We start from the raw sequence: 21,340 nt of genomic DNA, 5'->3' as shown, positions 1-21,340 counted from the left end.
ATATACAGTACTTAAGGGTAACCACTACCATTTGAACATTGCTTTGGAATATAGATAATAGAACATAAATATTAAATATTCAGCAATACACATAAGAAATCTTAACTAATGTGTGCAATGTTAAACTCAGTTTTTCTTGGTCATATTTTAAAAGAAAGAAAAGGGGGAGAACTGGACTTCTTGGTTCTGGATTTTTTCCAAATAGTTCTAAGTAATTGTATACTTTTGAGAAACTTAAACATACCTGAATGTTTATCCAAATGTGTTTGGCTTGCCTGCAACCCATATTCCCCAGCAGCAGTTACTTTCTATACAGTAGACTTTATTTTGGCAGATACGGTGTTACTGTTTGAGGAAGGTTGAGTAACAATGTGCAAATTACCTCCTGAGTTTTTGGCAAAGACGACGGTAAAATAGACAATACTGCGAGGCAATAGCATGGAGCTGCCAGCATGACCTAATTATTTTTAGAGGACATCTGAAAGCTTCAGTGTATTGCTAAATCAGTCCTCAGCTTTTAATAGTTTTAACCAGAAATTGTCAAACTAATAGCAGTTTGTCTCTATGGAAATGTATTTGGATAATGAGAGCTGCATTCCTTCCTACTCTGCTTAGGTGTGAGTGACGGAAACCAGAACCGTGCCTTACATTCACTGGATTGTGGTAAGTCAGTGAGCCAGTACCTACAGGAGGGTTTCTCTTAAGTTTTAGGAAGCCAAAAGTACTGTCCGTTTGCTTCACTTCCTGCACTGTTACTCTGAGGCCCCGGGTCAGTTTGCGTTGTTTTAAACTCCGTCCAGGACCCGCAGCAAAGAGCGCCTCACCCCTGCCTTAGGCAGCCTGCACCCCGCCTTCCTCGCCCAGCACGGGCGGCGCGGCGGGCGGGGCGGCCCTGGGTGGCGCTTGGCTCCGTGCCGGGCCGGGCCGGCGGCGGGCTCGCTGGGAGCCGCGGCCACCCTGTGCCGCCGTTCTTAGCAGCGGGGCTGGCCGCGGCGGGGCGGGCTCCTGCTCGCGGGGCCTCCGCGGCACCGCCAGGCCGCCGCTCCCGCGCCGCCTTGCGGATCGCGCTACTGGCGCCGCGTTCCTCGGCGGCAGCAGCGGTGCAGGGGACCCGCGGGCTCCCGGGGACTCCGCTCCAGAGCCGCGGTGCCGGGGAGAGGCGAGGGGGTACGGCCTGCAGCCCCGGGGCCCACAGCTCCCGGCGTGCACCGCGGCCCGCCCCGCGCGGGGCGCCATTGGCCAAGGCACCTTCCGGCGGCAGCGCGGGGGGGGGGGGGGAGTTGACCCGGAAGTGCTCTTGGGGAGCCCCGGAAGCTCCCCTGTCCCTAGCAACGGCGGCGGAGCGCCCGTAACAACAGGCCGCGGCCATGCCGGTGTGGCTGCGGGAGTACAGCTGGCGGCAGACCGGCTCCGCCGTGTACCTCTCGCTGCCGTTGCGCGGCGTTCGAGCCACCTCCGCCAACATCTTCTGCACGGACCAGTACTTGAAGGTGGGGCGGCCGCGCCCGCGCCCTCGCTCGTCCCACGTCGCGCGGTATCGCCGCCTGGAGATGTGTTGTGCCCGTGGGCCTGCGGCTTGGTCGTACTTTATAGCTCTGTTAAGAAGCACCCGCTTAATACACCATGGCAGCGCTGTCAAGTTTATAATCTTCTATATTAATCTGTAATCTCCCTTTATATGCTGCAGGCTGTTAAATATCCCACTAGGGTTAATGGCTTTACTACTGTTCATTATTCTCCGTACTAATGCTCTTGCTACTCAATAGGTGACAGCTACCCGTTCTCTATAAATGGCCTGAATTAAACACATCTGCTTATATTATGAATAATTGTTCTAAATTTGAGGTCCACGGCTTCTGTTGCAGTGCTGAAGAACCAACTTTCTCAATCTCTTTTATCTAGTCTAATAAAATACATAACTTCCATATGGGATACTAAGCAAATTAATTTTGTCAATAGCATGTGTTTCTTGAGGTTTACTGAATGCTTGTACTGAGTATTCCGATTATGTGAGATTTAATTAAAAATTGTAAATATTAGTACAAATCAATTATATTTTTATAGGTAAGCATCCCTCCCTTTTTATTTGAAGCCATTTTATATGCTCCTATTGATGACACAAATAGCACAGCAAAGATTGGAAATGGAATCATTTTCTTCACTTTGTATAAAAAAGAAGTGGCTATGTGGGATTCCCTGACACTAGCAAATGGTAAGTTTTGTGCCAAAACTTTACAATAAGCAATGTGAAACTTCTGCTGCTAGATGTCTGCTAGGTTAAACCTTGTTGTTCGTTGTTAAAAACAGAAAGTATATGAAAACAGACAAAGAACATCTACTGGCTAGTGCACACAAAACAAAACAATATTGTAAAAGTTACATTTTGTACGTAAGCAAATCTTAACTTTTTTTAGAGATGTGCTTGATAACTGCTTTGTGGAATTTGAATCATGTTGCGTTTTCCTAGACAAAGTAGCAAAGGCATCCTGGTTTTATGACTATGGTACATAACAGTAGTTTTTGTTTGTTTTTTAAGCTAACAAGGAGAAACTGCAGTATTTAAGAGAGAATGCTGTTCTAAAAGCCCATGAAAAGGCAAAAGAGGAGACAGAAGCAAAAAAAGTTACAAAACAGGAACACAGAAAATATGCTTTGGAGGCCACAATGAAGGTAAGCTTAGAAGGAACCCTACAAGACATATACATGTAAACAATTACCAACTAATCTGGCAGCTGCTTGGTTAAATGTACCTTAAAAAATATGAAAAGTACTCATTTTTATTACAGTAGTGGGAGAACCTTGTTATTTCTTTGTGCTTAAAGCATATCTATTACCAAATATGAAAATGATACAGAAAAAATACTTAGACATTGCCATTTTCCATTAGTAATACGAGTGAAAGCTTTTGGTGAGGAGTTCAGATTTTTGTCAATTGGAAGGAGACTATGGTAATGTGGTAAAACTGTAATCTTTTGGGGCCTTTGCATCAGCACAAGTATTTAGTCATTTAGCACTGTCAAAAATACTGATTAAAAAAAATCTTAATTATTCATTATTATATTTTATATCAGACTTGCTATTGATTGTCTGTTGTGTGTATCTTTGTCATTCTGCATTTTATGCATATTTTAAGGTACCTTCTTTTCTTCAAAATGTTTATGTATATAAAAACTCTGGTCACTTCATTTGTGTTTAAAAGGATTTTTTAAGGTATACAGTGCCATTTTAAGATTGCATGTACAATTTGGACTAAAATTAACTGCAGTTAGTGACTTAGTAGCAACGCTGTACCTATTCTGCCTATGTAATAATCTCAAAGAGAAGAGGCAAAATAAGAAATAGTGTATTAAAATGAAGCCATATATTTTACATTTCTATATATTCCAGAGATCTGCATTGGAATATGGCTAGAATTTTCATTGTTTATAAGTAATATTTATTTATGAATGTTTCTGGATCATACCTTAGTATGATAGTTAACCTTAGTAACATAGTTAGAAGATATGACTTTTAAAAGCTAATCAGAAATCTTTACTCTCCCAATCTTTTTTAAGCATCTTTTATAACTCTGTTTGTACAATCACATTAATTATGATGTTATGCCTGGTATATGAAACTGGGAAGATAATGGTGACTTAGTCATCTTACTGTTATCAGATGTTACATATCTCATAGGTTTATCATTCAAACAGTTGGAAGAAGAAGAAAGAAAAAGAATTGAAGATCTGAAAGAAAAGGAGCGGCAGAAGGTCACTAAGGAGTTGGAGTTATGGAAAAAACAGCAAAAAGATGCTGAGAAACAAAAGAGGGTACAAAAAGAAGAGGAACTACATCATGAAGTAGAGAAATTAAAGGCGAAGAAAAAGGAAAAAGTGAACAAAACTATGATTCCTAATGAAGGAATTTCTAAGACTGCACTCAAACCTACAAAAGGTTGTATTATTGAAATACATTTTATCCTTCTTTAAAATATGGGTATAACTTTATTCCTAGATGTTTCTAATTCATCTTTTATCTTTTTCTCTCTCTACTGAACTAATTCTTTTAGTTTGCAGTTATTTTCAGGCAATTTATTGAGCTAAAGCATGTGAGTTCTTAGCTCTCGTTTAAGTCTTTGGAAGTACAAGGGCAGGTTTGTTCTAAGCTTTAGAGAAGTAAAACAGAAAGCCTTTCTGACAGTGTAAGGGTGGAGTTCATGTTACCCTAAGTTACGTAACTGCTGGTTTTCATAGAAATACACAATCTTCTTTCATTCTCTCTATCCCGTGTCTTGGCCCCACAGAGAGCCAATTCAGGAAACTAAACCAACAGAAAATATTTCATTTTTGTTTTGTTTGTGTGTTTTGGTGAGGTTAGTGTTAGTTCTTGCAGTTGCCCTGCCAGAGAATCATATAAATAACAGAGATAGTGTGTGAGAGGAGCTATTAGAGGTTTAATTCTAATGTGCAGAATTTCTAAATTAGGTGTACTTTGGACTTTGGTAGAAAATCAGAAAAACCTTTTTTGTTTCATTTTTCATTTCCAGTACTCCAATTCTTTTCATAGGTCATGGTTCCTGTAGTATGTTTTCAGAAAATTTAAAGGAAGAACAGTTACCAGCTCCTCGATCTGCTGCTACAATTAAAATCAACTTTACATCACGAGTTTTTCCTACAGCTCTGCGAGAATCTCGCATTGCAGAAGAGGAGGAGGTAAGGTTTGCTCTCTGTTTTAGTATGATGCTTCTACTGTCTTCCAAGATGGCAAATTACTTACTGTGAATTCAGTAAGTTGACAAAAATGTTACCTGTGCCCAGAAATGTTACCTGTGCAATATTCTTATCTTCCAAGGAATGCAGTCTTATTTACATAAGATTTAAAGACACACTTCTATATAAAAATTATTTTCACCAAGCATGTGATTATGCAGATTAATAAATAGCATGTTCCTTTTTTGGGGAAGCAAAAAAAAAAAAAAGGCAGCAATATTATTTTAATTCCTTGAAGTACAAAATTTGAAATGTCTTTACTCTTACATTTCAGATTCTTTAAGTTCTGTCCTCTTAAAAAGAAGCTCACAGTTAGGTCTTTTGAGCTCTATTAAATGAGCATAAAGAGTTTAGAAATTCCAAAACAAGCAAACAAAAATGTTTTAGTGATGCAGTAACCTTACTGCTCACACAGTAATAAAATATGTGGGGAAACTTGAAAGTTTTTCATATCTGACATAATTAAATATTTCTCTCTGTACAAAATATGTGGCAAATAGAATTCTTTTGATAGGAGTGAGTGAAGAGATCAAAGCAAAATCCTTTTTTGGATTTGAATTTTTCTTCAGAAATAATACTTACACGTTGTATATCTACAGTGGCTACGGAAACAAGCGGAAGCTCGAAGAACAATAAGTGCTGATTTGTCTGAGCTGGAAGATTTAAAAGAAGAGGAGAAGAATCCAGATTGGTTAAAGGACAAAGGAAAGTAAGTTAGATTCCATTTGAAGGTGTATTTAAAATTAAATATTAGTTATATAGTGTATATCTATTGTTTAGTTTTGATATTTTCTATTTATCCTAGATACAGATGGTGAATGTCTACGTAGTAGAGAATTTATTGACAGCTTATGGGGTTTGAATCTGATAAAGTCATGAGATGCAATTGCTGAAGCTCATGATGGACAAAATAATTGTGAACATATAATGCATAATTTTCTATGAGGATAGTTAAGTCAATGCAATATTATACTTAGGTGGATTTCCTTGAATTTGTACTTTTTATTAAGAGGTTAAACATCTGTCTAAAACTTCAGGAATTTGATAAAAATATTGGTATGTTTATATAGCTGTGTTATACAGAAAGGTTTGATTAGGCAATCATAATCAGATACATAGCTTTCAGAATTAGTCCTGTGTCTGCATAGATGTGTCTGCCTCTTACTGTTCTGCATTGCTTTTAAGCAGTGACTGTTTTTGTTAGGTTGTGTGTCTATATGCTGTATTGTCAGCATCAAGTCTGACTGAGCTGTCAGCCGTGTTGTTCTCAGAAAGGGCTATAAATGGCCATTTCCAAGGAAAAGCTCCTAAACCTTCAAATTTTTGAAAAGAAATTGTTAACAATAATTAGGTATTTATTTTGTGATTTATCACCTTGTTTAAAGTGCGTGTCTCACTTTTTGTTTTATACTTAGCAAAATGTTTGCAACGGGAAACTATCTTGCGGCTGTAAATGCATATAACCTCGCAGTGCGACTAAACAATAAACTTCCCCTACTGTATCTCAATCGTGCTGCTTGCCACCTTAAACTGAGAAATTTACATAAAGCTATTGAAGATTCCTCTAAGGTATAAATACATAGCTTCTCTGTCAGCTTATACATGATTGTGATTTATTACTGTGATGCTTCTGTTTCAAGCAGATCTGTAAATACTTATTAGTGCAATTCCAAATTTTTTAATTCAAAATTGATATAATGAAGTCATGGTGAAAGGTTAAAACTGGACAGTGATTAATTAATGAACTTTCAGAAATTTAAAACAAAGAAACAAAAAAAACCCTAAACCATGCTTCCAGACATTTGGGAGGAATGGCCATAAGTAGATTCAGTACATGTTTCTTTACAGGTGAAATATTGTAGCAATATATAAACCTGAAAAGAAAGACAACTTTGAGCAGGAAAGAAAAGAACATATACACAGATACCTTTTGTATTATGTTGTGGTGTTCATTTGGTGGGAAGAAAAAAGGTGGTGGTGATGAGGAGGATACCTTAAAAAAACCCCAACAAGATGTTTTTAAAGAAGGGCTGTATCATCTTGGTGTTTTAGAAGCCATTATTTGTGCAATGAGAGAAGAGCTATCTCAAATGGCACCTGAATAATTTGGAGAAAGTTTTCCCAGAGTTATTATTTTTTGAACTAATAAGTACTTGGGGCTTGAAACTTGTTTCTTCTATTTTTTTTTCTAGTAATTACTACTGCAACACATGCTTTTTTAGGGCTGCTTTTTTTTTTTTTTTTTTTTTGGTAGCATGCTATGGAATATCATGTATGAAAATAGAATACATTATTTGACTGTAATAAACATTTAATCCAGTATTTGTCAGTTTTTAGCCATGGCAATGAAACTGTATTTATCAAACTGTGGGGTGACAAATCTTAATGACTAGATTCACAAGCCATATAGCTAAATTTGAATAGTTATTTTATATTTCTCTTTGAATAGTTATTATGTTACTGCATAATAATAGGGATTAGGGGAGAGAAGTGTGTGTAAATGAGAAGAAAACAAAATTATGGAAAATCTACCTCTAAATATTTTGGGTGTTTTCATTTGTAAAGGCACTAGAACTGCTGACACCACCTGTTCCTGATAATGAGAATGCTCGAGTAAAAGCATATGTGAGACGTGGAACAGCATTTTGTCAGCTGGAATTATATACTGAAGGTGAGACCTTGGTTTTGTGAAAACATGCACATGGATTTATACTGACGTTCAGGTAGTTCTGTTTAGCTCAATGAGAGTGCTCACACCTTTAATTTTTCAAGAGGGACGTTAAAGGAGGCCTGTACAACCTATGTTTCTTTTGTTACGAGCCTTCATACCACATTCCCTAATTTTTTAATTTAATTTACTGGATAATTGCAATTCCACTTGAAAAATCTTTACAAGTTTTAAGAAAAAAATGATTGTATTCCGAATTTAAGGAGTACACAGTTTTTCTATTGAGGAAAAGGCTTTAGGGAAGTGTGTATCCTCTGTTTGGTCTATTGGGTCAGTCTTTCTTGTCTGTAGTGGCCAGCTGTTGACCATGGCAGCTTGGTGGCCACAGAAGGTATTAGTGAGGAATGAATAAGAGGTTGGAGATGAGATATTTGTGTTGGGAAGCATTCAAATGTAGGATGCAAACTGATATGAAACTAGGTTGCGCTAGTTTTTCTGTTCATGAAGCAATGTTTTATTGGTTTTGAGATTATATTTACAGTATTTTCAACTGTGGAACAAATTAACCTGAAATACTTCTAAAATATTTGCTTGTGAAGTGCTTAGTAATGTATCTTTGTAAAATGATTTATGAAACCTGTATTGATGAGCAAAATGTTTCATCAAGTACATGTGATTTGTGTGAAAACAGCTGAATTAACAGTGTCCCTACTGAGTTCTCTAAGAGTACCAGTTTAGTTTTGTAATTGTGAATTGTAAAATTGTAAAAGTGAATGTTGATAATAGAAAACGAAGAATATAAAGAATGTTAGTGTTGAAATACTAAGCTTTTCTCATCGGTTACCTTTTTCTACCTATGAATCACTTTGTCATTCCCTTACAGCTCCATTTGCACTTGGAAACCTTATAAAAAAGACAATTAAACAAGATTTTATTTCCTGTACTCATGGTTTGCCTTTTTTCCCCCCAAGCTCCAGTATTCACAGTTCATGTCTTTTTTTCCTTGTTTTCATGCACTTTCATTCTGTTCTTCAATTTTACTCATCTGCAGAACACTTTTGAACACTCCCCTTATGCACATATGCATATATGTGTGTATGTATGTGTTTTCATGTTTCAATACCTGAAAATGTTTATGTAGTACAGTGTTTCCACTAAAATGTTTTTTAAATAATGTAAACAAAATATAAATTTATTTACTGACAAAGCCTAATGTAATTCTGATTCCATCTTGCTCAATAGCAAAACTCAAGATCAATACATTATGCGTATGACTAGGGAGCAGTTATTTCCAGTTAGTTGCTAAAGAGGATGCTCTTGCATTATTGATTGACCTTCTTCTTAAATGTATCTGTATTAGGTCTCCAGGATTATGAAGCAGCTCTCAAGATTGATCCTAAAAATAAAACTATAGAAAAAGATGCTGAGAAGATTCGACACCTAATTCAAGGAACAACACAAGAATCTTAATAGAAAAAAAAAAAAAATAACTTTTTAACAGGGACACCTTTTGAGGGCATCAGAAAGAATCTTAGTTCTCTTCAGTATGTTCTTAACTAGACATTTTTCTGTTTCACTCAGAACACCTACAGAATTGATAAAAGATTGGATATATGAATTACTATTTTTGGAAAGTGTAGTATTATAACAAATATGATTAGATATATTTTATATCATTTTGATACAAAGTTGTCATATTTTTGCTTTCTGTGATATATTGGTGGGCTGAATATTAAAACATGCTTTTGGTACTTGATTTAAAGTTACTCATAACTAAATTAAACATTTGTCTGGAAATATCTACTGAAGCTAGACAGTTGGTTTTCAAACAACTTCAGTAGCTCCATGTAGTCAATACCTGTTAACTTCTTGTTTTTCTGTTCTCCACCAAAGCTGAAAGAGTTCTGTTTCATTATGGTTATATGCTTTCCTCTTTTCTTATTGTTCATAGTGTTTGGCACATCTGAAACTAAGTGAATTTAGATACTGTAATTCAGGCATCTAATTTGGAAAACCTCCACCTGTTAGCATAGAGGTAGATGTTACGTCCTGCAGAACATTCTTTTTAACATTAAGGAATGTACACTGAATATTTTCAGACTATTTTGAAACATTTGTTTGGGCTGACCAAACAAGGTAATTGGAAAAATTATAAACCTGTAGCGTTGTATTGTAGTGGTTAATTAATCGTGTGATAAATAGTCCTATCAATGAATATGACTTCCTCCATACTACTACAATTAGTAATCTTACAGTGTAGTGCTGTAATAGCATATTCTAAATCAAAACCGTTGTTATTTATATGAGAATACATATTTTTCTTGAGCTAGTGTTTTAATTTATACTCTGTTGACACTGGCCGGTATCTCAGGAATACTGGTGTGATTACAGATTCTCAAAAAAGGGACCATCCTGGTGAGGTTACAAGTGGTGTAAAATGACATGAAGCATGACACTGTCCTTTGAATTCCTGCACCTGTTGTTCTGGATAGCGGAAGAATGTAATACAGAATTTTATTGTTTATATATATGTTAGCATTTGTATTAGCGTGACAACCCGAAACACGGGACTCGAAGTGGTTCTGTTTTGTTAGGCGTTCTGTCCAAATTGTGACTGTTTCAACTACACTCCTTTCAGTAGCAGTTTTAGCAGACTTCTGAATTTTCCACGAGTCTGTTTCCTGAATACCATTTATGACAGATTTCTGTCTTTAGAAGAAAATATTTTTTATGCAGATATATGTTATTCTGTGTAAATTTTATACTCTTGGAACAGGGAGAAGGTGCAGGCGTTGTTTCCAGTTGCTTTACTTAGAGCCTTGAGAGGCGTGCTGAGGTGAGTCAGAAACGTCTGGGGTAGCTGCTGTTCCTTCTTTCCTACAGATACCTACTCCACTGCAATGGAAGGGGGTGAAAATACTTTTTTATAGCAGTTGGAAGGACAGCAATGCAGGAGCTTTAGTGCCTCAGTTGAGTGTAATGGTATACTTGCCAAAATAAGGCTATTTCGTATAATTACTGAGGAGAAGCGGGGGCTAAGGAGGAGAGACGCTGGCAATGGGAAGAAGAACATGCAATGGAGTAGGTGCTGGTTGTAAGTTCCTGATTTTCTGTTTTGGTTCCAGAGCCTATTAGAACACTCTGTATACATCTGTATAGGCTGTTTGTATTGCAGTGATTTGTTATAGCTGCTCAAGGCTGGTTTTGATGTGGGCAGGCACCTTTTTCTACTGCTATGAAATAGAAACAGTGCCCTCTTTAAAGGTTAGGGAAGCAAATTGGTGGCATGAACAATATCTGCCTGTTTCATCTGATTATATTGTTGGATGTTACACTTTTGACTTCAATACCTGAGCTGATGATGTGTGTACTGTATCGAAGTCATATGCGTTATGCTGGTCCTGACATGTAAGAATGTGGAGACTGACTTTATGTTTTAAAATTAGAAAACAGTTTAATGAAACTGTTTAATTTGGTTTAGTTAAACCATGACAACACAGCAAAATCAAAATACATCAGATATTGACAGTTATTCCCAGAATACTGAAATAACAGATTTATTTTCTTAAAGCTAGGTGTCTCATCTAAGTCTATGAAAAAAAGATGGAGATGCGTTTTTATAGAGTATGCTGGAAATTGGGGTAGTCATATACCCTACTTCTGTCAATGGCAGTGTTTAAATAAGTATCTTGAAATGACGCACAAGTCAGTAAGTGTTTTGAAAAGGTTTGATCCACTGGATGATAAATACAGGGTACCATCTGCGAGATAGGTGGTATAGCACCATATTCACTTGAAGTTGTTTTAAACAGTAAAACCTGAGGCTTTGTCAAAGAACTGTTGGTCATGAGTGTTTTGGGGTCCAGCATACAGGAAAACACCGGGTTGCCAGGATTTGTGCAGAGGGGCAGATGAGGAGATTGGTTTTGCTCAGTGTTCAGACTTGATGGCAGTTCCTTGGCAGAAGTCATCTTCTTTCCCTATTCAGGAGACATATTTTAATTCAGCCTTTCAAATAACAGGGCAAAGCATTTCAAATTTGTCAAATGATTGTGGTCAGAGCAAATGTTGCTCAAGATGTGTATTGAAATACAGGCACAGTGGAGAGTGAGGAACTTAACACTGCTGACTTTTGACCTTATTTAGTAAACTGTGGTCAGTGATAAATTAGTCCATTAACTATGAAGTAGCAGCAAAAATTTGGAATTTGCATCAACTTCTGCATTAGTGATAATCTTGAGCATAGAAAATATCTTAATATGTGTGGTAGAAATAGTATAGATAATAAAAATAGGAATGAGAGTAAGAATCTAGTGAGGTTTTGTGGATAGTTTGTTTTGGTTTTGACTTTTCTAATATACAGAAGTATGTATGCTAAAATAGAGCCCTAAAGAAATGTCCAAATGACTGTACTTCTTCACTCATGTTTGCATGCATGAGTTTACTTTTTTTTCCCCTCTGTAGGGAGTGAATTAACATATGACAGATACTCCTTAGTCTGTTGGTGGTAGGTGCTCTAACGCAGTGTTGGTGAGCATGCAGTAAAACTGCCCTGAAAGGGCACCTCCCTTAGTTTTGCTGAGCAAGCCATTCAAAACCTGCTGGTCTTCAGAGGTGCCATGAGATCTTTTTTCTTTGTACCTCAGTCATGTAAGAGATGAAGAAAACATTCAAGTTGCTAGCTTAGATAAAACTCACGTAAGAAATCCTGACTTTACTTTGTTTATTAATGAGGCCTGTTGTTGTCTCCCGTTTAGTTTTTGCACCAGTATTAGAGCACTGGTGGGGCCCAATTCCCCGGGCTTTAGGCTCTGCTCTGTGTGTATTGTGGATGGGATGCGGTGTAGGAGCTGCCTTACCCCCAGCTGCGAGCGGCTCTCTGGGAAAGGACAGCTTCTCCGGAGGCAGCACGGCCGCAGCCGTCTGGTTCCAAGCCCGTGCTGTTGGGAAACTTTCCAAATGCGTTAATTCACAGTCATCAGAGTTCTTCCACCTGTCCAAAACCAGAAAGATCAAATACTTCTAGTCTCCATCTGTTGTGCCTTTTTTTTTTTTTTTTTGGTGGGTTTTTCTTTGGTGGGGCTTTTTTGTGGTTTTGTCGTTGTGGGTTTTTTCCTTGCCCTTAGCACAAGCACTACTCGCCCGTCAGGGAGCGCGTCCCTTCGCAGCGGCTGGCCCTCGCCTGGCTATGCCGGGATGGCCTCTGAGAGGCGCTCCCCGCGCCGCAGGTGCCTCGGCGCTCGCTGTCCGCGGCCGGCCCGCAGGCCCGCCCTCGCGCTCCTCCGCGCCGCGCTCCCTCCCGAGCTCCGCGGGCCCGGCCCGGCCCAGACCCGCTGCCGCTGTCCGGGAACGCGGCGGCCGCTCGGCCCGAGCGCGGCGGCGCGGCGTTGCCATAGCAGCGGGGGCGGGGCGGGGCGGGCCTCCCGCCGCGGTGCCCGCTGGGCGCTGCAGTCGGCGGGGCGGGCGGGCCGCCGGGCCGCGGCCTACGCTCGGACTACGCTCGCCAGGGTGCTGCGGGGCGCCGCCCCCCTGCGCAGGCGCGGCCCGGCCCGGGCGGGTCGGCCCGGGTCGGTGTTGTTTTTGACGGCGTCACTGGCGGCCGCGGTCCGTGTCCCCTCGTCCGTGCCGGGCCCCGTGGGGGGCCGCGCTTAGGTGAGGCGGTGGGAGCGGCCCGCGGGGGAGCTGCCGCCTTCGGCCTGGCCGCGGTGCGCGGCCTCCCGGGGAGCGCGGCGGCCGGCGGTGCGTGAGGGGCTGCCTGGAGCGGGCAGAGCCCGGCGGCGCTGCGGCGGGGGCAGCCGCCCGCTGTTGGCCGCAGGGAGCGAGCAACCGGGGCGGTGCGGGGCGGCCGCGCCTCTCCGCGGCGGCCGCACGGGCTCGGCGGGCGGCACTGCCCGCTGTGCCGGCCCTGGCCATGGCGTTTGCCAACTTCCTTCTCTTTCATCATCTGCCTCCGTCTCTCCGGCTGATGCAAGGTGTTCTGTTTCCTCAGTGGGGGGGTGTGCCCTGAACTGTTCCGGTACCGGGCCGGTTTCTGTGTCAGGTGTGTGGGAGAGAGGTCGTGAGCGCTCAGCAGGGAGCGAGTGCCCTGGCATGGGTTGGCTCCTAGAAGCCACATTTGTCTGGCTGGAAGTCGTAGCGATGGAATAGTCGGTATGGGTTGCTAAATATATTCATGAAGAAGAATGTTACTTTAGGAAAGAAATTACACCGCTCAGTAGAAATAATAGATTTGCATGAAAACCCTGAAGTGTGATACCACTGTAGCATGTTTTTATTTCTGCTGTGCGACAGAGAAGCTGCTGTAGAAGAGAACCATGAGTTTTTACTTGGAATGACAGCACAACAAACTCTAAAGAACGCCGATTTCTATCCGTGCCTTGTTATTCATCTTGTCCTTTGTCTACACTTACCGAGTTGGTTTTTTTAGCCTAGGAGATCCTCTTTGAAGACAGAAGAACTTAGGGGTTTGTTTAGACTGGAATAGTTATTCTTTCTGAGACTGGTATTTATTCTTCACCAGTGGATAAATAGGATGTGGTATCTCATTTTTATGTGGAATAACTTGGTATTGCATTACGTATGACTGTAAACTTCTACACCTTGTGCTTCTGGTTTGCGTGTCACTAAGGTTAGGAAAGTAGTTCACACTCCTGGTTCCCTTACCCCTCCTCCCCCCCCCCGCCCCCCCACCTCCCCCACTCCCCCACCTCCCCCACTCCCCCAACAACAATATGTAGAGGTTGAACTCTGAATATAACAGATATTTATTTTGTCTAGATAGAAATTTAAAAGGTGATGTCACTGAGAGTGTAGGACGTTTGCAGGCCTAGAATCAGCTTTGCAGTTTAGACTGCAGTACAGAACAACTTGAGCTGTAACTTTCTTCTGAAAAATAGCGGCAATAAAAGTGTTTAGTGAGAAGCCAAGTGAGTGAAGCTGTGCGTATGGGGTGAGTTGTTTTTTGTTTTTTGAAACTTTTCTTCTGGCTTGACCTGGCGTACAGGAGATATGGAATACTCCACTGTGTCCTCCAGTTATCCTTGCTGTTACTGGGCTAGAACCCATTAGCATCATCTTGATTAGTTAGGAAGTTTGCAGGCTTCATGTCTGTTTAATTCCTGCCCAAAGCTGCTACTTTTTTTTTTTTTTTAATAGCTTGCATTCAGAAAGACAGTGGTAACTGTATCCAGCACCTTTGGGTGGGTAGGAACAGCATACTGGTTCTTGGTCATTTGGTGGTGGAGAATACAAGCTGGTGAAGAATTTGTGAGTTGGTCAGTTTAGCCATTGGGCTCAGATTAGTCTTCTGTATTTCAGTTTCCTTAAGAGACTGGATTTGACCTTAGATTTACTTATGACTAGGTGTGTTTTATTAATCTTTTACAGAAATAAGCTGTTTACCCTAGGTGTTGATTGAAGTTTATGAGCCCTGTAGTTAGGCGTTTTTTTATTAAGGCTTTTTAGGCTGTTTTGCTCTTTTAGCACTAATTATAATTAATATAATGCTTTACTTTTGATAGCTGTGTTACTCATGTATGTTTGCTGAATGTGCTTGTAGGAATATAGCGACCCTAGAGATGACCTTCAGTCTGATGCCATGTTCTCTATCATATTTGATAAATTTAGTGGTTCTACCTGTAAATCTCAGTGATTTTGTAATTATTCTTTTTTATTCTATTCTTTTTCTTGATACTAAAAATTTTTCTATTTTGGAGATTGATTACCTGTATTCAGTTAAATATGCAGTATTATAATGTAAAATAATCTGGTTAAACACAAGATAAATAACTTTTAATTCAAGGCCAGCAACTAATAGAAAATAGTGATTGTTTGCTTGTTCCTCTTTTTTTTTAATATTTTTTGATTCTGCCGATACCCACCTAGTTAGGTCCTGAAGCTTTCAGTTAGGAGGGGAAGACAGATGTTTAATACTCCATGGAACCTGAGGCCATGGTTAGGTATTCAGTAGAATTGGTTTTATGCAGTGCTCAGTTACCTGTCAGTCTGTGATCTGGATGGAGAGGGAGAACACACCAGCATTTATGTTGAGTTAGCTGGGGCCCACAATGAAATGCTGAGCTAGCTAGAGGAAAACATACTTTACCATGTCCAGTACAGTCTGCTGTTAAAACTTGCCCTTGCAAAATTTGTAAATGCACATGTATCAACAGGTTGGGGTTTTTTTTGTGTATTAAAGGATTTTAATTGTGTGACTTCACTGTTCTTAATCTAGCACTGAGGTGCACTAAAGCAGGAATTGCCGTGTTACGAAACCACAGCCTGAATTTCCACAGTGGAGATCAGACTTACTAGTAAGGACTGGGTAGCCACCTGTACTATATTTGCCCCAAACAGTGTTGTTTGTGGTTACACAAAAGGCCTGGTTTTCAATGACAGTAAATGTGGTACTCTTATGATTGCTCTGTTTGTTGAATTGTAGAATAATTAAATGGGAATGTTTTCATACTGAAGAGAATTCTTAAAAGATAATTTCAGATTACCAGTACAGTTTTTGCAACGTAGCCAGCGATCTTTCTGTTAGGTGGCAAGTTCTGATGCTGGTAGTTACCTTCCTCTGAAAGGAATACTGCTGCTGAATGCCGGGTCAAAGTCAAAATAATTTAATGACAGCAAGCAGATGTTATCATCTTATGAGAATTTGGGAACTCCGTCTCTGCCATTTGGGCATTTGTTATTTTGATGATTGAAGAAGTATAATTTAAAAAAAAAAAATCATTATTTTGATGATTGAATACAGTATGATTAAAAAAAACCCAAACCAAATGACCCCAAAACAAAATACTCCCTGCCTGATGTTCCCCAGCTGAGATTCCAGGAAGAGCACTAATGAAGGAAGAAAGAATTTAAAGGAAAATGACAACCATATTCAAAGTAGGGCTTTATAATAAAAGGAAATCCAGTTTCTCTGTAAGTTTGATACCTAAGTTGATTGTTAGTGAATATTTTTGCTTTATAAACTGTGGTTGTGATTGTCACCATTGCCTTTTTTTACAGAGTAACCCCAAATGTATTAGTTGAAGTTGATGAGGAAAAAGTGTTATATTAGAAAAAGTATGATAACTACCGTAACGCAGAGATATGAGATAAATGTTTACTGTATTTTGTAAGAAACCTAAATGGAATGGGAAATTTTGTGTTTTGCTGTGCAAATTTCTAGCCACACTGACGTATTTAGATGTTCTAATTCAAGGTTTGTGTATATTTTCTGTGTTAACAAACTGGGAGTAAAGGCAGGATTGATAATGAAGTAGAGAGTAAATAAATTTGAACAAATAGGTGCTTTTCTCTGTGTTCTTACTGGAAGTAACAAAGTATGGGAAATAAAGCAGATGTCTGAAGTTCTCAGAACTCTCTGCTTTGTCAATATTGTCATTTTATAGAAGCCTTATTGAACCATGATTTCTTTGTTGTTTTATTACATTGGATGCATAAAATAACACACAACCGATTGGAAATTATTCTGGTTTTCAGAAGTTTTTTTTCCCCAAGATAAATCTGTAGTAAATTTTTATTTTAAGGAATGAGAAATGCATTACATCTCTTTTTAAAGTTAGAATTTCTGTTAGTTAAGAACTTTAAAAAATAATCCGAATGTGTAACAATAATGAATACTCTGTATTCCTGGTACAGGAGAGAGAATAAGCAGACAGCTGCGGCCAGATGGCTCTCTTATGAAAATAACTACCAAAGTCATCCAGTACTGTTGTAACAATTTGTACTTCAGGTTTTTTCATTCTGTTTTTGTACTCTCCAGGTACTCTCTCAATTTTCTTCAGAATCACTATATTTGAAAGGAGTGAAAGAAACACAAAACTTTGTTTTGCCCAGTAGTTAAAGAGAATTACTTCCAAAAGAGCCTAATTTGTGTTTTTTCAAAAATACCGGGGTGTTTTCCTTGAATTCCTTGCCATGTATGAATTCAGAAATGGCTTCGTCTACTGAAACATGTCTTAAACAATGATGCTACAGACAAATTTTAAATTTGATTATTGATTTATTGGCTAACTGTGTGTGTTTAGCTAGTCTAAGAGCTTTTTGGCTGCCTAAAATAGGTAGGTACCTAGCAAAGCCATATTTGCTCCAAGTATAAAAAAGATAATATGAACTATGTACAAAAGAATATATTTTCTTTCTAAGCTTTTATTCTATCTTCTTTTTTTTAATTCCAGAATAACAGTTTTGAGTTAGTGTAGGGTTCTGTAACATCATGATTTGGAGTCTTCTGTTTATTGTTTTTCAAGGCAATAGTGAAATTGCATATCTTGCACGTTAAAAGAACCTACTTTTACTTGCAGCGTGCTTTGAAAATGTCTGAAAATTCCAGTGACAGTGATTCATCTTGTGGCTGGACTGTCATCAATCATGAGGTACCCAATCTCAAATTAATAAAGTTCTTTCAGTTTAAGACTAGCCATATGCAGTAAAATATTATTTCAACTTTGTAGTTTTTGTGTGTATGTTGCATTTCAACAGAGAATATAGAAGAGAGAAATAAGAAAGCATAAAAGTACTGTTTAAAAATGTGTATCCTTTACTATAGCTGACATAAATTTTGTTATTTAAAAATAATTTTTTTCTACAAAGGTTTTACTTTGAAGAATTGCTAGAATTTTAGTGAGATGCTGTCCTCTGTTCCATCTTTCGTGAAAACACTGACATTCTATGTAACTTGTCTGTTGTTGCTAATGTATTCTTTTTATTCTTTTCCTTCCAAATTCACACCACCCTGCCCTGTTCCCCATCCCCGCCCCCCCCCCCAAAGGTTGGGAATAATGGGCAGGCAAAAATTATCATGCTGAAGGGAATGATTCCATGATTTTTCCAAGTCTTTTTTACCTCTAAGGTATCTGATCCTAGCTTTGGCAGTTCTGTTTAGGAACAGCCCTCTGTCCTTACATTCTGTCTTCCTTACTATGAAAAAATAGGATAGGGACAAGTTTATGCTCAATGATGAGAATATTAGAATTACGATAGAATATTAGAATATTGTAGAATAGAATATTAGAATAAAGTTAAAATTAGAATATTCAATTGATGTGTGGAGCTCAACCAAATTTGTATGGCTTCAGTTGTGCTTCTGCCCATCTTTTGATCTCTGCTATAGCTTCATTTATTAGGCATACTTTTATTTGAGATGAAATGCTAGAATTCCCTCATTCTTTGATCAAGTCATGTGGTATAGCTATTTGCAAAGTCACTATTATGTCTGTGTAGCCCTGTTTTAATTTGTGTGTTTGTGTTTCCTATCTTCTGATGTTTGACTAGTTGTATAAAGTGACAATGGGTTTATTAAAGCAAAAGTAATTTTTAGCTCCTAGAAGAATAAAGCTTGAGACAAAAGAAAAAAAAAAGAAGCAATTAAAGGTCTGTTGGGATCGGATTTGTTGTTGCCTAGGTGTCTATGGGGTAGATGTCTGAATCTGATGTTGGTTTCTAAGCTTTCATTGTATAGATTAAATCAGTGCAGTCAATGGAGTCCAGAGTGTGGTAATTCTTATGTGAAGGTCAACACTTACATTTGATCAAATGACTTGCTTGTATTGATTGTACAGGTGCCTTCAATAATTTGCTCAGGTGTAGACAGGACAGTAGGGATAAGCTGTTTCTCCTTCACTGCACACTCTTCTATTTGCTGATTATAATGAAAATCTTGGTAATTCAAAAGGCAAGCCATTACAAGTTTGTGATTGTACTCAAGTTTTGAAAGATCAGTTCAATTTCAAAAGGGCAAGAGATATGGTTTGTGGCTTATAAATGTTGGGCCATGGTTTCATTTCTGTTGGCAGCAAGGTGGTATTTAAGAGATGCTTAAAACTTCTTTTCCTTCTTTTGGGTTGGATGACAAGTTGGGAATCCTGTCACCAAAAGAGAAACAGAAAACTCACTCCAGTCCGCAAGAGCAGGTGGGATGGGATACAGGAGTGCACAGGCTGCTGGACCTCACAGACTTCTAATAAAAGTGAAAGGATTTGGTAGTTGACTACAACAGTTGGGTTACTCAGCTGTGAATCGCAGGCTTTATTTTCATACTTGGAATGGTTATTTTACACTGTAACTGAAAATGAATTATGCAGGCTAAATAAATTAACATAGTACAAGAAGGCAGGAATTTGTCTAGCCAAATCAGAACAGATTTCTACGGTGTAGAGATTTTCTGTTCCCAGTTATTCCCTGATTAAAAGAAATAAAATCATTCACTTTGGGGTAGGAAAACACAGGTGTTTTAAGAGCTCCCATTATTGGTGTTCTGCTGGCAAGACAGCTTTGATTCTGAGTGTGAAGAAAGTATAATGAATGGGGTAGCTAGATACCCTTCACACACTTGTTATCCAGGGAGGGGGTGACATGTGGACTGCTGTATACTTTGGGAAAATGATCTGGAAATGATATTTAGGAAAGGGCTAGAACTTAAGGATTAGACAAATTTGGAATACTTTAGTATTGCTTTCTTGCATATTATCGTGACTTGTATTGATGATGACACAACAGAATCAGTTTCTGGATTTGTTTTGCCATTTACAAAGGCATTGGGTTAAGAGGGGCAAGAAATGGCAGTTGACTAGATGGTGATTGCAGAGAACTGAGTTGTCTATGCTGCATTTAATATCTGCTTTGAACAGAGCAGTGATGCTGTGTATTGTTGGACTACTTTTAAGAAAGGACTTGCTAATTTTTGTAGGAGTGTAGTGAGGAGACAGTATCCTTTCTCAGCCTCTTTGCTGTTGATGAAGTGGAAGGGTGATAGAGGTGTAGCAACAGATAAAGTGAATTGGAGAGTTCAGACATCAACACCAGACTGCGTGTGTTTGAAACAGGATGGCTTACCTTGTACTCAGCTAGCCCAGTTTCTTGGTGTTTTAGCTAAAATTGTAATCTGTTTTAAGCTATATTCCTGATGTTTGTCTTCTTGTGGAGCCTGGGCAATCTAAATTGTTTTTTTTTTTTTTCTTCTTCACAACTTAAGAAATGAAAGTAATGGTTCTGTTATGCCAGAGAACAATTGTCACATAATAAATCTGTATACCTATCTATAAAACCCAACCAAGCCAAAAAAACCAGTTAATTTTGTATGTTCTTTCCCAAGATTTCACTCAGGTTTTAATAAGTTACTTATAATTGAGTGGTGAATTTCTGCAAAACATTTGAGATTAAAATTGTGATACTTTTGTAGTCAAAAGAAAAAAAAATACAAACTATTTGTCAAATTACTAAAGCAGTTAATTTTTGCAGCGTTTTAAAAGGAACATACATTCTACCATCACATTAGAAAGTTATCTTATGCAACTCTTCTTGAGGTATCTAATCTTCCTGAAGACAGTCTTCTCTTAAAAACAAAACCATGCATGTTTGCTTGAGTCCTGAAATGAGGCATCGAGGGAAACTGATCTGGAAGTATTACTACTACTGTAATTTCACACCTGCTGTTGCAGAAATAACTATCTCTGTTTACAAAAACAGCTCAAGTTATTTATGGATCAGAGTGACTTTGTATTTTTGAGTTATGTTTTGCATGTTTATAGTTTTCTAATAACCTTACTTGTGTATATATTTTATATATATATACATACATGTATATATATATTAAATATTTAGAATTGTCAACCATATTGCTTGCCTTTAGTGCCCTGCAACCTCTGAGTGTTGTTTATCTTCAGTTCCTGTTTTGCTCTGAGGTTGTTGCTGACTGGCAGCTGAGTAATAACTAAGTCTCCTTTCTGGATTACAGAAAGCAAGCCGATTTGAAGACTGTATAAATACTTGTTTTCCTAGTGTTGGAGATGTACTATTAGAACAGCCATTAAAATTTGCGGACAGGAATTGAGATGAAGTAGAGCTATGCATATTTTTTCCTGGTAGTAGTAGTACTTACTAGCGTTCGTGGTGGTACGAAGTTCTGTTTTGG

General features: G+C 38.7%; 3 protein-coding genes across 12 annotated transcripts in view; 2 read left to right on the top strand and 1 right to left on the bottom strand.

The window, feature by feature from the left end:
- Positions 1 to 904: 904 nt before the first annotated feature.
- DNAAF4 (dynein axonemal assembly factor 4) lies at positions 905 to 9,631 on the top strand. Its single transcript, XM_074836948.1, has 9 exons — positions 905 to 1,490; positions 2,065 to 2,212; positions 2,537 to 2,670; positions 3,693 to 3,933; positions 4,546 to 4,691; positions 5,348 to 5,457; positions 6,164 to 6,317; positions 7,314 to 7,419; positions 8,777 to 9,631. The coding sequence occupies exons 1-9, from the start codon at positions 1,368 to 1,370 to the stop codon at positions 8,884 to 8,886; spliced, it is 1,272 nt and encodes a 423-aa protein (XP_074693049.1). The 5' UTR covers positions 905 to 1,367; the 3' UTR covers positions 8,887 to 9,631.
- A 114-nt stretch (positions 9,632 to 9,745) lies between these two features.
- Positions 9,746 to 12,796, bottom strand: PIERCE2 (piercer of microtubule wall 2). The gene is made up of 2 exons (XM_074836950.1): positions 12,276 to 12,796; positions 9,746 to 11,396 (listed from the first exon to the last, which is right to left on the bottom strand). Exon 2 carries the CDS (start codon positions 11,385 to 11,387, stop codon positions 11,034 to 11,036), a length of 354 nt encoding a protein of 117 aa, XP_074693051.1. The 5' UTR covers positions 11,388 to 11,396; positions 12,276 to 12,796; the 3' UTR covers positions 9,746 to 11,033.
- Positions 12,797 to 12,866: 70 nt separating this feature from the next.
- CCPG1 (cell cycle progression 1) overlaps positions 12,867 to 21,340 on the top strand; it is a 53,942-nt gene continuing 45,468 nt past the window's right edge. For 8 of the 10 annotated variants that reach the window (XR_012624915.1, XR_012624914.1, XR_012624913.1 and 5 more), the window contains exon 1: positions 17,733 to 17,804. Coding sequence is in view for 5 of the 10 variants with exons in the window: in XM_074837827.1 (XP_074693928.1) it covers positions 17,745 to 17,804 (60 nt within the window). In the remaining 5 variants the exon portion in view is untranslated. Of the gene's footprint in view, positions 13,069 to 13,312; positions 13,457 to 17,732; positions 17,805 to 21,340 lie in introns of those variants that run through there. The other 2 variants (XM_074837825.1, XM_074837826.1) reach the window with 2 other exon arrangements.

The sequence above is a fragment of the Strix aluco genome, chromosome 12 (genome assembly GCF_031877795.1).
Source record: "Strix aluco isolate bStrAlu1 chromosome 12, bStrAlu1.hap1, whole genome shotgun sequence".
In the NCBI taxonomy this organism is placed as follows: Eukaryota; Metazoa; Chordata; class Aves; order Strigiformes; family Strigidae; genus Strix; species Strix aluco.
Note: the sequence above shows the minus strand (reverse complement) of the source record. Positions and strands in the feature narration are given on the sequence as shown.